Source organism: Nyctibius grandis, chromosome 14 (genome assembly GCF_013368605.1).
Source record: "Nyctibius grandis isolate bNycGra1 chromosome 14, bNycGra1.pri, whole genome shotgun sequence".
NCBI lineage: Eukaryota > Metazoa > Chordata > Aves > Nyctibiiformes > Nyctibiidae > Nyctibius > Nyctibius grandis.
In genome coordinates, this window is record NC_090671.1 from 15,066,393 (window position 1) to 15,078,722 (window position 12,330).

Genomic DNA, 12,330 nt, shown 5'->3' on the forward strand with positions numbered 1-12,330 from the left:
AATCTGTCTTGTTCAGTGCTTTTTCAGATAATCTGACTAATGACGGGATTCAGGATTCCCTCCAAGGGATGATAAATACAAGGTGCCCGAGCGTGGTGCCACCTCTGCTGCCATTTCTGATGGCGAGTGCTTGCGTTAGGGAAAGAGTCACAATCGAAGGTTTCCTTCTAAACTAGTTGTTAGTGTGCTCATGTCTTTAAAATATTACATTCCTACAATTTTTTATATTCTAATTTTTGTCTTCTACAATCTTTTGGACTTAATGCAGGGTTGCTTGAATGTAAGGAACTGTATCCAAACTATTCTTAATTCACATGTTATTGTCATACTGTTGCTTATTTTTTTCACAGCAGAAGCTTGACTGCAACAGTGTTACTCTAATGGGAAATTTGCTTGATTGCTTATGTTTCATTAAAAAAAACCTCTAGTTGTTTTTTTTTTTTAATTTTTGTGCTGGAAAATACCCTTTTGCAGTGCTTTTAGTGTCAGAAAAACATAACTCCTACAATTTCTTCTCTCTGTTAAACAGTGAGAGGGTAGTGATTAAATTGGGAAGGCTTACACAAAAATGAGTTATGCATCACATCTACACTTGCAGATTTTTTTTCTTTTAAAAAAATGAGAGCCATAAAAATACAGGCATACTGTGTTCTGGTATGGAAACACCCTTCTATTTTTCTGTGTATGGTGTTTAAATTCTAACCCTAAATCCTTCTGGGTAATTGGGTTGCTCTAAGGTTTTAGGAGGCCTGCTTGGGGACACTTCTGAATTATCCATTCGATTCAGAAAATTCAGTTAATAATTCTACTAAAGCTTTTGTTCTCAAGTTAGGTGGTAGCTACGATAGTCCGCAGTTAGAGCAATACGGAGTTTATAACAAGGGGTGGTATTTTTGGTAGACACCGTGCTGCCTTGACTGTAGTCTCCTTATTTCTAGGACCATTTAGCAATTAGGCATTTTTCATAATTAGGCTTCTGCAGGGAGTTCCAGGCGCGTGCCTGCATTTCTGCTTTGGGGTTACTGTTTGCACAGTGAACAACAAACCAGGGGTAGGTTTGAGCGTCACTGCAGGATCAGCCCAAGCGGGTGGGAGTCGTTGGGGCCTGCAGTCGAGTGTATAAAGGTTTATACTTCAACCGTACGTGGTTTTGTGGAAGGATGAACCGCCCTGAGGTGTCCCGGCGGGTGAGGACGGTGTCACCAGTCCCTCCCTTTCCTGCTCGGCCCCGCGCCGGTCCCGTGGCCCCCGCTCCGCCCAAGGCCGCCACATTCTGCTGCTTCCAGCCTGGGAAGGAAAGGGGTTCCTGTTGGAGATTCCCAGCGCTTTCACTATCAGTGCTGCGGTGATTAACGCGTTGTTTAAGTCACGCTGGGTCCCAGTCGTGCTCCCTGCTGGTGTCCTGGCTCCTCAGCAGTTAAGCTCGTGTCAGCTCCTCGTCCTGTCGGCCTCGGGGTCGGTGTCACGGTGCAGTCCGGTCTGTTTGGCAGCACAGCCGTTCCTTAACTCTGTGTTGTAGGCTAGAACAGCCCTGGTTTCATACGGCCTTGGAGAAGGGGATGATGAGGTAACAGCCACCTCCTGTTAATTAGCAGCTCGTCATAGCTTTTTAAATTTTTGTGTTGAAATGAGATAGCAAAGTCTAAGATCTCTAAACTGTAAGTGAAACATCAGAGTGTGTAGATTAGTGCACAAATTGCTTTAGAAAATTATCATGAATATTAGCAAATATCATAGGAAAAATAATGTCTATATTTAGCTTCTCTAAGTAGCACTTTGCTTTTTGCCCGGGATGAACTCTTTGCTCCTTTCCTTCCAGGACTGTCCTTTTATAGTGTGCATGACCTATGCCTTCCACACCCCTGACAAACTCTGTTTCATTCTGGACCTGATGAATGGTAAGCAAGGCTCATGCAGATGGTGATAGTGTCACAGAAATATTGGCAGGACTTGCTGAGATCATCAGGAGAATGAGGGAAAAATAATCTGAGGTGTGAAGCATCGGCCCGTGAGCAGGAGGGGTAAATTGATCTAAAGCAGGGAATGTATAGAACAGACTGAAAAATCTCTGATACCTTATTAACATATTGAAATAAAGTTATCAAAGGGCCTGCTAGGCTAGAAGCTTAAGGAAATGCCAGTCATGTGGAGAAATGTATGAGGAGATCAGGGACACAGCTTTCAGAATAAAAATAAAAGGGCTACTGTGAAGAGCTCTGCAAAGAAAACAGATGGGGGAAGCATTCCTCAAAGGAAAGAAGTGATACCTGGAAGCCTTAGCATAACTCTTGTGAGAGCACACAGAGAGAAATTGGCAGAGGAAAGAGAGAGAAGATGCTGCAGTGCCCTTATTTGCCCAGGGTGCTCAGCACTTGGGGGACTTAGACTCAAACCCTGCTGCTGCTCCTGCGGGAAGCACCTAGAGGTGTTGGAGCACGTCTGCACGTCTTGCAAAGCTGGAAATCTAATGGAGAAAGAGAGCTCATGTCCTGTGAGTAACAGAGACTGGCTCTGGTGTTTTGCAAGTGAAGAGTCTCATTAAAATCGAAACTGTAGGTCAGATTCAAGTAGCTGGTTCATTATTTTAAATCTGTAGCTTGATCAGATTTAGTAGCTTGATCAACTACAGATAAATCTGTGGTTGATCAGAAACAGTTTTCTAGGAATAGTCGCAATGTGATGGGTTGATGGTGTGGATTAGCTCACAGGGTGACGTTGTGTTGTGCCCGCTCTTTGATTAGGAAAGTGTGAAAACATCCCCAGCATGAATATTTGAATATTTTGGCCCAGATGGCCTTTTGAGGTCCCTTCCAGCCTGGGCTGTTCTATATGCTAATTTATTCAGTTCTCTAGAAACCTATGTATGTGTCTGCATTTTACTCTCTGTGGAAATGCTTTGCATTAAGACACAGTTGCTGGATTAGTCACTGAATGCAAATGTGTATGAAGTAAATGTATTTTTAAAATGGAGTTTCAGATTGGATCAAATTTATTTAACTTTCTCAGGTATTTTGACGCCATGTGTACTTGCAGAGTGTAGGTTTGGGTTCCTGTATGCTCCACAGGTTGTAAGAGCCTGTAAGTGCTGTGCTGTTCCCCTTCTACATGATGCTGTTTGCTTGTGAGGCAAGATTTTACTGTTCTTTTAATGGCATCTCAATTCTTCTGATCTTAGGAGGAGATTTGCACTACCACCTCTCCCAGCACGGAGTGTTTTCTGAAAAAGAAATGAGGTTTTATGCTACTGAAATCATCCTGGGTTTAGAACACATGCACAATCGCTTTGTTGTGTACAGAGACCTAAAGGTAATGGTCAACGTGGTCACTGCATTCACACGGGTGGTTGTTAGACAGCAGCAAACAGTCCAGAGATGCTGATAAGTTAAATGGAGTATCTGATCTGAAACCTTTTCTTGGGAAGAATACTGATAATTTGTTTATCTTTGGCTGATTTTTCTAATAGTTTTTCAACATAGTTCTAATCTCTGCTGGTATGTAGTTTAGCCAGCTTGGGAGATGCTTCCTTGGGGTCAGAATAAATCCTGTGTGGTGTTGCTCATCTCACCATCTTAATGATGCTATTGATTTAGAGTGTGCTGTTATTTCTGAGAGCCCTGGGAGAGGAGTGTGTGCGATGGGAGACTGATAGGAGGACAGCTGCTTGGGGGTGTTTCGCTGAGGACTGGGCAGTTGAGGACTGCTCCAAGAGATGTCCATGAGCCAGGGGTCAACAAAAGTGGGGAAAGAACCTGCACAGAGAGCGCGGAGTGTAGATTGCAAGTGAAGGGTGTAAGAGCCACACGCAGACCCTTCTGTGGAAGAACCAAAAGCCATGTGGGCTTCAGGCCAAAACGGATTTCATAACCTCTCTGGAGTTGATGGCAGTGCTCCGTTAGAGTGTAGATTTTATCTAGAAAGTGTCTGTTATATTGATGTTAAAAAGGAAAAAAAAGGCAATTACCAACTACCAGAGGGTATTGGTGTTTGGGAATTACTGTGTCCCGAGAATTTGTAGTTCTGTCAACTGAAAAATACCAAGCAGTGACCTTTCTGTGTCTATTCATTTCTAGCCTGCAAATATCTTGCTGGATGAACACGGGCACGTGAGGATATCAGACCTTGGGCTGGCTTGTGATTTTTCCAAAAAGAAGCCCCATGCTAGTGTGTAAGTACTATGTATGGGAGCTTTGCTGCATGTACAATTATTACCAAATAAGTCCTTTATGTGTCTTTATAATTCAGCTTTGCCTAAAGGAAAAAAATAACACTTGGGTGGCACAGGCTTGCTAAGCTGGATGCTCTGATAAGGTTTTTGAGTCTCCTCTTTCTGTTTTCCTGCGCAGTTGTAGCAGCTGATGTGTAGGCATGGCTGGAAGATGACACATTATTTCGAGATGATTCACTGTTCAGAGAAGATAAGAACCCGACTGAGTTAAAGTACCAGATCAATTTAATTGTCCTAAATGGATAATTGAATATTCTGAAACTGACTAAAAACCGGGATTTATTGTGTCTTTGTCTTTCTGGATCTTTGTAGAACTGGAGGCAAATTGTGTTCCTTTCTGCCTCTTGGCATCAGGTCATAACTGGGATCTGAATTTTTTGGGTTATGTGTAGATTCCACATCTTATCTGGCACGTTTTATTCTTAGGTCCTCATTGCCCCAGTTTAGTATCAGAATTTATGCAAAAAGGAAAGCTTCATCCTGTCATACCTTAAAACATTTGCAATTGAGTAGCTTCTTCAAAAAGTTCACACGTTCCATTTACATCAGGGGTAAAGGCAGTACATGGTGAGTGCGTTGTGGCGGTGGCCAGTGAGGGCTGCTGGAGGAGGTGTCAAAGGCAGCACACAGGCGTTGGCTGGAAGGAGACACGTGAAACATGGGGCGAGCAGAGCAGGCTTGTGCTTGCCCTATCCCTGGGCTCGTGGGTAAGAGCAGGTGTCAGCCTCACAGTGACTGTGTCCTGCTGTCTGTCTTCCCTGGAAACCAACTGGACAGGGCACAGAACTTTTCCACCTCTCTTTTGTGTTCCACGCTTAGACAGAAGGCTGCCTGCTGACCCCTGTACTGATTCTGCTAAATCTCACTGTAGCCACTTCAGTTTGCCTGATCATTTCTGTTGTTTATGCTTTAAGGTATTTCCTCAGTAGTTATATACAAACAGAAAACGTGTATGTATGTATGGCTAAAGAAAAAGCAAAACAAAGTCATGTTTAAAATTAATTCTCTTTAAATTAGGCTATCTTATTGAGAAAACACTGAATTTTTCGTGGTGTTTTTTTTTTTTTTGCAATGATACTTTTGGTTGTAATCAGGACTTTGTCCCTTTCCGCTCCCCAGAGGTACGCACGGATACATGGCTCCCGAGGTGCTCCAGAAGGGAACAGCATACGACAGCAGCGCAGACTGGTTCTCCTTAGGCTGCATGCTTTTCAAGCTTCTGAGAGGGTGAGTGGCCTTTCATGTCCCGTGGGCTTCTTTTTTTTATTTAATTTAGCCTGGGCCTTGTCATTGTCTGTCCCTTGAAATACTAATATTCATGTAACATCTTACGTACTCTCTAAAATAATGTCTTACTCCATCTCTGCAACTGAGACCACGTCTGCACGTGAGACTAAACCAGGGTTTTTTTGCTTCCAAAACAAACAAAACACAAGCCCTGCTGCCCTTAGTAGGTACACATGTGGGGCAGGCAGGAGGGCAGGTGCTCTATCCACCCCTTTGACTTCTACTGATAGGCAATTTGCTCTTCTCTTGGCAATTGTTAGTATTGTTAGTAGGGATAAAGATAATTTAGCAGATATCATCAAGTATGTTTTACTACTTGTTTTACTGTTCTGCAGGACAGGGTTGATGAGGTGGAAGAATGGGGCTAAAAGGATGCTACACTCTTTCCTGGGGTTGCCACAGCTGAAATAGCCTGATATGTTATGGCTTTACACTTATTAGTGCATTTTCTTATTTCTACAGCCACAGTCCTTTCAGGCAGCACAAAACCAAAGATAAGCACGAGATCGACAGGATGACGCTCACCGTGGTAAGGAGCCTGGGGACAGTTGCAGTTCCATTCCTCTTGTTTAGTAAAGTCCCATTTCCTCTAACAACTGGAACTACACAGCCTGTGTTCTGAAAAAGCTGTATTTACATGTGACAGAGTTGTTTACAAACACTGTCAAAGAAAAGCTGCTCTCCTGTGTGGGGAGAGCAGATCACACTACCTCTGTAATTAAATGTCTCTTTTTGTATTTCTTTTTTTCACAGAATGTGGAGCTACCAGAATCTTTTTCTCCTGAATTGAAGTCCCTTTTGGAAGGGCTCCTGCAACGGGATGTTAGCAAGAGACTGGGATGCCAAGGAAGAAGGTAGGTGTTGTCTTCTCCTTGGAGCACTGCCTTTAAAAATTTCCACTACTCTGTAAATGAATTAATTCATTTCAAGTAAAAATCTGCTTCCTGTTGTGATGATTGTAATTTTTGGAAAGAGAACGTTATGAAGTGCTGTTGCATGGAATTACAGTTCAGCTTCCTTTGGTTTGGGCAAATTTTTGGACCATTTCTGTCATTGCAGACTTCCCCCACGTTCTCTGCAGTCATGCTTACATTGGATGGTGGTCGTACTGTTCATCCCTGTGTTGTTTTTATGTTTTTGCCTGATCCGTTTGGGCATGAAGTCATACTGCTTAATTCAGCCATAGTGATAGCTAAAAGTCATTGCTTATATTGTAGCTGTAATAATATGAGCATATTACACATAAAACCCCAACCCACCAAGCACAGAAAGCTGTGAATACTTGCTTCATTTTGGGTTGTCTCTATTTCCAGAGATACCTGTTTCATGTCATGATTCGAAGGAAAAGGTCATTTTTTTTTTTGTTTATTGACTACAGAACATTATTTGCTCCTACCAAGCTTACCTTGCTTATGGCTGTTAACTGAAATTGTTGTTATCACCTCTTTAAAAAGCCAGTGTGTGCCTCGTGTGAGACCAGGAGAGAAAGCTATGAGAGGAGAGAATAACTGTTGAGAAACCCTTGGTGATGGGTGATACCTGTTAACTGATAGTCACACCTGAGACTGGGGCTGGCTCCTACTGCAGTGAGACACTCAGAGGGTTTCTTCTCCTGGAGACCTCGGTGATAAGGACCTGAGATGGCTTTTCACCCTCGGGCCTATCAAGAGTAGTTGCTTATTTTGCTATAAATTATGTATAATATCAAATGGAGTGGAGAAAGCTTGTTATTTAGAAGTAGTGTATGGGATGTGACAAGTATAGTTTGTTGTTTGAAATGATGGAATGCCATAGCAAAACAGGAGTGAGGGCTTGGAGACCTACAGTACTGTTTGCAGAGTTTCCACATTAAAATCATCTCTTCTGTTGTTGTTACTCTTTTTCCCTGGAAAAAAGAGCATTTTACTGATGTTTTCAAGTGATAGAAATGTGACCTTTGAAGGCTTTCTGTTTCTCAAATACATTTGAAAATCCCTTTCATTTTGTTGATGTCAGTTACTTTTATTTTGCAGTGCACAAGAAGTAAAGGAACATCTTTTCTTCAAAGGCATTGATTGGCAGCAAGTCTATTTACAAAAGGTAAAGGATTACGATAGTGACCTTAGCTTGGTAAGCTTGCTTGGTAAAGCAATAAAAGAAAATAAACCTAAACAGGTAGTGGATGGAAAACTTCAGGGCTCCAGTCCCCAGCTCATGTACTCACTTGCATGAATACGTGGAGGATTGTTGAGGAAAACTGCTGTATGTTCATTATTACAAGTCGTCCTGATTGGTAGTACTGAATTATTACTTTTTCAGGGTCAAATGACTGCATGGCTGCTTCTGCTTAGCTGTCTCTGAACTGTAGGAAGTTTTTCCCCAAATTTTTGAAGGACCATTTGTTAACGCAGTGGAGAACTTCTTTGCACTGAAGTTTAATTTCAAAGGACATACTTTTGCACAGTCATGTGTAATTTGTGCAAAAAATAAAAGGCCGTATATATCTACAGAATGGATTTAAATAATGTCCATTAATTTGTCTTTAATTATGCTGCTTTTAATTTCTAGTATGCTCCACCCTTGATTCCTCCTCGGGGAGAAGTAAATGCAGCAGATGCTTTTGATATTGGGTCATTTGATGAAGAGGACACTAAAGGCATTAAGGTATTCAGTGTTAAATGCTAGGTAGAGAATGGCACTGTGGGTGCTGTGCTTCACTTTCCATGTGTGCGTGCCATTCCTTTGCTTGGGGCTACTGAATGTGCAAGGAATTGCTTTCAAGTTTGGAAACTTAATCCATTCTGTTGTGAAAGAGGTAGCCTGGGCTGGCTGGTTTGATGTTGCTTGCCAGGTCCTTATGTTTTATTTTTTAGATTGACTGACATCTGCCCTTCCTATCAAAGGTTTTATATGATAAAGCAAATATTTCAAATGGTCAGACAGCTTCTGGGAAGTCTGCAGAGTTTCAAGAATAGTGAATGTTTGTAGTTTTAGAAATTGTAATTTGTTTCTGGGAGCTTGGATGAATTGAACTAAACCTTATTTTAACAGTATTACCTCATGGGCAGAGGGTGCGTTGGAAAACTTACAGATGACAAACTGCATATTAATGGTAGCGACTTTATAAGGTAGAGAAGGGATAAAAGAAACTTCCAGGTTCTGAAACTATCCAAAATCTAATGAAAATGATATAAAGGAAACAATGAGATGTTAAAGCTGCTGGCCCATTTCTGACTTGCGTGGAGGTGGCGTGACGTACCCTGCGTGTCCCTCCCCTCTTCTGAAGCCTCCCTGTACTCCGAGGCAATAGGTGAATCAGTGCTTGTCTCGGGTCTGTCCTGTCCGTTATTTTTATCATACATTTCTTCCATAGATCAAACTTTATTCTTGTTATTACAGAAGTGAGTCAGGAGAGAAACTAATTGCTCTAAACTTTATAAGCAAAAAAACCATGTTCAGTACTCTCTGGAGTACTTCAAAAGGAACTTGTCTGTCAGGGTCACCTGCTGCAGTTACAGAAGTTGGCACAGAAAAGATTTTACGTGTTTAAAGAGAAATGCAGAGAACCCAAGACATCCTTTATCCCAGAACACTCCACATCTTCAGCACCAGTGTTAGTCTAACAGGATTCCAGTTTCCTGCAATTCTGGAATGCCCTAATTTGGAGGAACATTTTGCAAGGAGAAACCAGGTTTTTATTTATTGAGGGGATCAGGTATTCTCAGCAAGGCCTGTAAATGGTATAGCCAGATCACTGGAGTGTGATCGTTGTTCAGGCTGCCTGTGAGGTAAATTTATTCTTGGTCATGACTCAGCGAGGGGTATCATGTACATCTTTGCTCTGCACTTTCCCTGGGATGTCACAGTCTTTTAGAAGGGACTGAATAATTCGTGCCTCTGAGTCAGCTGCAGTCGGAGCTTCCATGAGGGTGTCAGGAGCCGTCTCTGCCCGTGAGGACGCTGGGTTTGAGTGCCTTGCTCTCCTCATTGCCCCTGCAGGTTATATTTATACTGCAGAGTGCCCTGTGGCACCGGGAAGAACACGTGTTCTTCGAGATTACAAACTGGAAAGCCAGCAGTGGCTGCCCATGGCTTTCCCCCCTTACTCCTTGTAAGCCACGTGCACAGAATTGCAGAGCAGTCCTCTGCCTTCAGCGGGTATTTTCCTGCTGCGGTGTGGCTGTGGATCTCTGACAAGGAGGAGAGCATCTGTTCTGGGCCTTCCTGAAGATCCAGTGGTTTTAACTTCCTTCCTTCAGTGTAATTAAATTCAAGTACTGTAGTTAAGGATTAGGGGAGAACAGAAACAGGAAAACTGAGGTCTGCAGCATGCACCGCTGCATTTTGAAGGCTGGTTATTAAGAATGTAAAATTAAGCCATGGAAGCATGGAAGGCATCGTTGTGTAAAAGGTATCTTTTCATTTTCTCATGGAATTTTTGTGCTGAGAAAGTTTTTAACACGATTAGACATTTTGTTAACACTGGTTATGCAACAAAGTAAGGCTTTTAGAGCTATCAAACCAAACAAGTTTTGAACAGGTGGCCAGTTCTCTGTGTATAAATTAATATCTTTGCTTAAATCAGTGTCTGTGTTTGCTCTTGTTTGCACCTCTTTTGTCCTGGTAAGGTTAGAGTTCAACAGATCTTTTAAAATAATACTGTTGTGTGGGTAACTATTAACTATTGGGGATAAGAATAGTAAAAGTTATTAAAATGTTGGGTTTTTATGTTGTTTTTCTCTTGCAAGTTGCTTGATAGTGACCAGGAGTTATATAAGAACTTCCCTCTGGTAATATCGGAGCGTTGGCAGCAAGAAGTAGCAGAAACTGTTTATGATGCAGTAAATGCAGACACAGATAAAATTGAGGCCAGAAAAAGGGCTAAAAATAAGCAGCTTGGCCACGAGGAAGGTAATCTGTCAAATACACTTCTCTCCACCTTTTGCTGCTAGATAGTAATTCATGTGTTTGAAGTTCCACACCAGACTCTCATATTACTGTCATTCACCCGTAATTGTTAGAACTCATTTAGTCAGTATTGTCTTTCTTAAGACATTTCTTAATGTTCTGAAGTGCTGTATGATGACATAATGTTTTGGAAAATCTTTTGTACTCTCTTTTAGAGATTATCACGTACAGCCTTCCATCGTTTTTGTTTACGGTGTATGTGGGATTTGATTTCATGACAAAGAAGCTGGGAGGAAAGCAGGAGATCCTCTATGGCAAACCGCTCTTGTTTGCGGGAGGGTGTTGCATCACAACCTCTGAACTTTGGATAGCGAGATACAATTCTTTTCATAGTTAATAAGATACTTTTTTAAGAACCAAATTCAGTTCTTGGTTACTCCCCTGCAGCCGCATCTGCTCTTGTAACTAAGGCAGAATTGGCTCTGCGGGTGCCTGTGCACAGACGCGCTGTCACAAGCCCGGCGTTGAGTCACGCTGCGCTCAGGACCGTGTCCTGTCCCAGCACAGCACGTTTGCAGGATGCTTTTAGGCAGTGCCTCGTTTTGCGTGCTAACCTGTCCTCTTGTTGTAGATTACGCGCTCGGGAAGGACTGTATTATGCACGGATACATGCTGAAACTGGGGAACCCCTTCCTGACTCAGTGGCAGCGGCGTTACTTTTACCTCTTCCCAAACCGGCTCGAATGGCGAGGGGAAGGGGAGTCACGGGTAAGTGGGGTCACTGCAGCGAGCAGCAGCTTCCAGGGGCGTGCAGGGCAGGGGGATGTTGAGGCAAACCTGAGCTCGTACTCAGCGTACCTCCTGTGGGCACGGAGGTTTGTCAGAGTAAACGACCAGGGATGTGAGTAACTTACCTTGAGTCTCGCTGTAGTTAATGCGCAGCTACGCCGCACTGAGGAGACAGAAAGTTGACTTGAGAAACCTGTTTGCTTTGTTTTGTTGTGTTTTTAAAGGAATTTGGTAGTTCATGGTGTTGTTTTTCATTTAGGACCTCTGGACTATTTATACAAAAAAACGTAAACTGGTAAGGTCATACACGCTATAGCATTTTAATTCACAGAAAATGCTATAGTAACTTTAGTTTAGTGCAGCTGTGACCATGTGCTAGGCAGATCATTTGTATACTTAAGTAAGGGTTGGGAATTTCAAAACATTGTTCTACTCTTACACAACAGTTTGCAGATATAGACTGTATGTTTGCTACTTTATAAGTATATAGTGCTCAACTATTCCCTTTCAACTCTATGAAATAGGAAGATTGCCTTTTTTTTTCGGTAACAGCGGTAATACTTGGAAAATATGTAAAATTATATGCAATCTCTTGAGGGATAATAGTGAATATTTTGTTTGTAGACACACCTATTTGTAGATTCTTATTTCGTGCTGTCATTGCTGGCTTTCTTAGCTTATATTTTGTTGTCTCTGTTGAAGCAACCAAGCTCCTTGCTAAATCCCTCTTACCTTGTCATCTCTCTTTAGTTCATGACCCAGTCTTCAGAAATAAAGGAACGTTTGTGTGATGACTGTTGATGTTCATAACTTGATTTATGTGGGTAGTCCAGAAAAATTAGATATTGGCTTTACTTGATGGGCAACAGTTTTTCTCAAATCATCTCTCTGCTTTGTTTTTCCAAATGCTACAGCAAAACCTGCTGACGATGGAACAAATAGTGTCTGTTGAAGAAACACAAGTTAAAGATAAGAAATGCATCTTGCTGCGAATTAAAGGAGGAAAACAGTTTGTCCTACAGTGTGAGGTGAGCTGCTTGTTTTTCCGTGACTGTTAATCAGATTGTTTTGCATACGATAGAACGATTGAAAAGTTTTTCAAGTCCTCCCATTGTGTATTAATTAAGGGTACTTAATGAAGC

At 42.1% G+C, this 12,330-nt stretch overlaps 1 protein-coding gene across 2 annotated transcripts in view; it reads left to right on the top strand.

Annotated features, from left to right (window-relative positions):
* Positions 1 to 12,330, top strand: part of GRK3 (G protein-coupled receptor kinase 3) — a 64,895-nt gene that overhangs the window by 45,037 nt on the left and 7,528 nt on the right. For both annotated transcript variants that reach the window (XR_011049193.1, XM_068412329.1), the window contains exons 10-20: positions 1,820 to 1,898; positions 3,176 to 3,306; positions 4,071 to 4,165; positions 5,345 to 5,452; positions 5,975 to 6,041; positions 6,266 to 6,366; positions 7,525 to 7,591; positions 8,060 to 8,155; positions 10,240 to 10,402; positions 11,031 to 11,167; positions 12,103 to 12,216. Coding sequence is in view for 1 of the 2 variants with exons in the window: in XM_068412329.1 (XP_068268430.1) it covers positions 1,820 to 1,898; positions 3,176 to 3,306; positions 4,071 to 4,165; positions 5,345 to 5,452; positions 5,975 to 6,041; positions 6,266 to 6,366; positions 7,525 to 7,591; positions 8,060 to 8,155; positions 10,240 to 10,402; positions 11,031 to 11,167; positions 12,103 to 12,216 (1,158 nt within the window). In the remaining variant the exon portion in view is untranslated. The remainder of the gene's footprint in view (positions 1 to 1,819; positions 1,899 to 3,175; positions 3,307 to 4,070; positions 4,166 to 5,344; positions 5,453 to 5,974; positions 6,042 to 6,265; positions 6,367 to 7,524; positions 7,592 to 8,059; positions 8,156 to 10,239; positions 10,403 to 11,030; positions 11,168 to 12,102; positions 12,217 to 12,330) is intronic.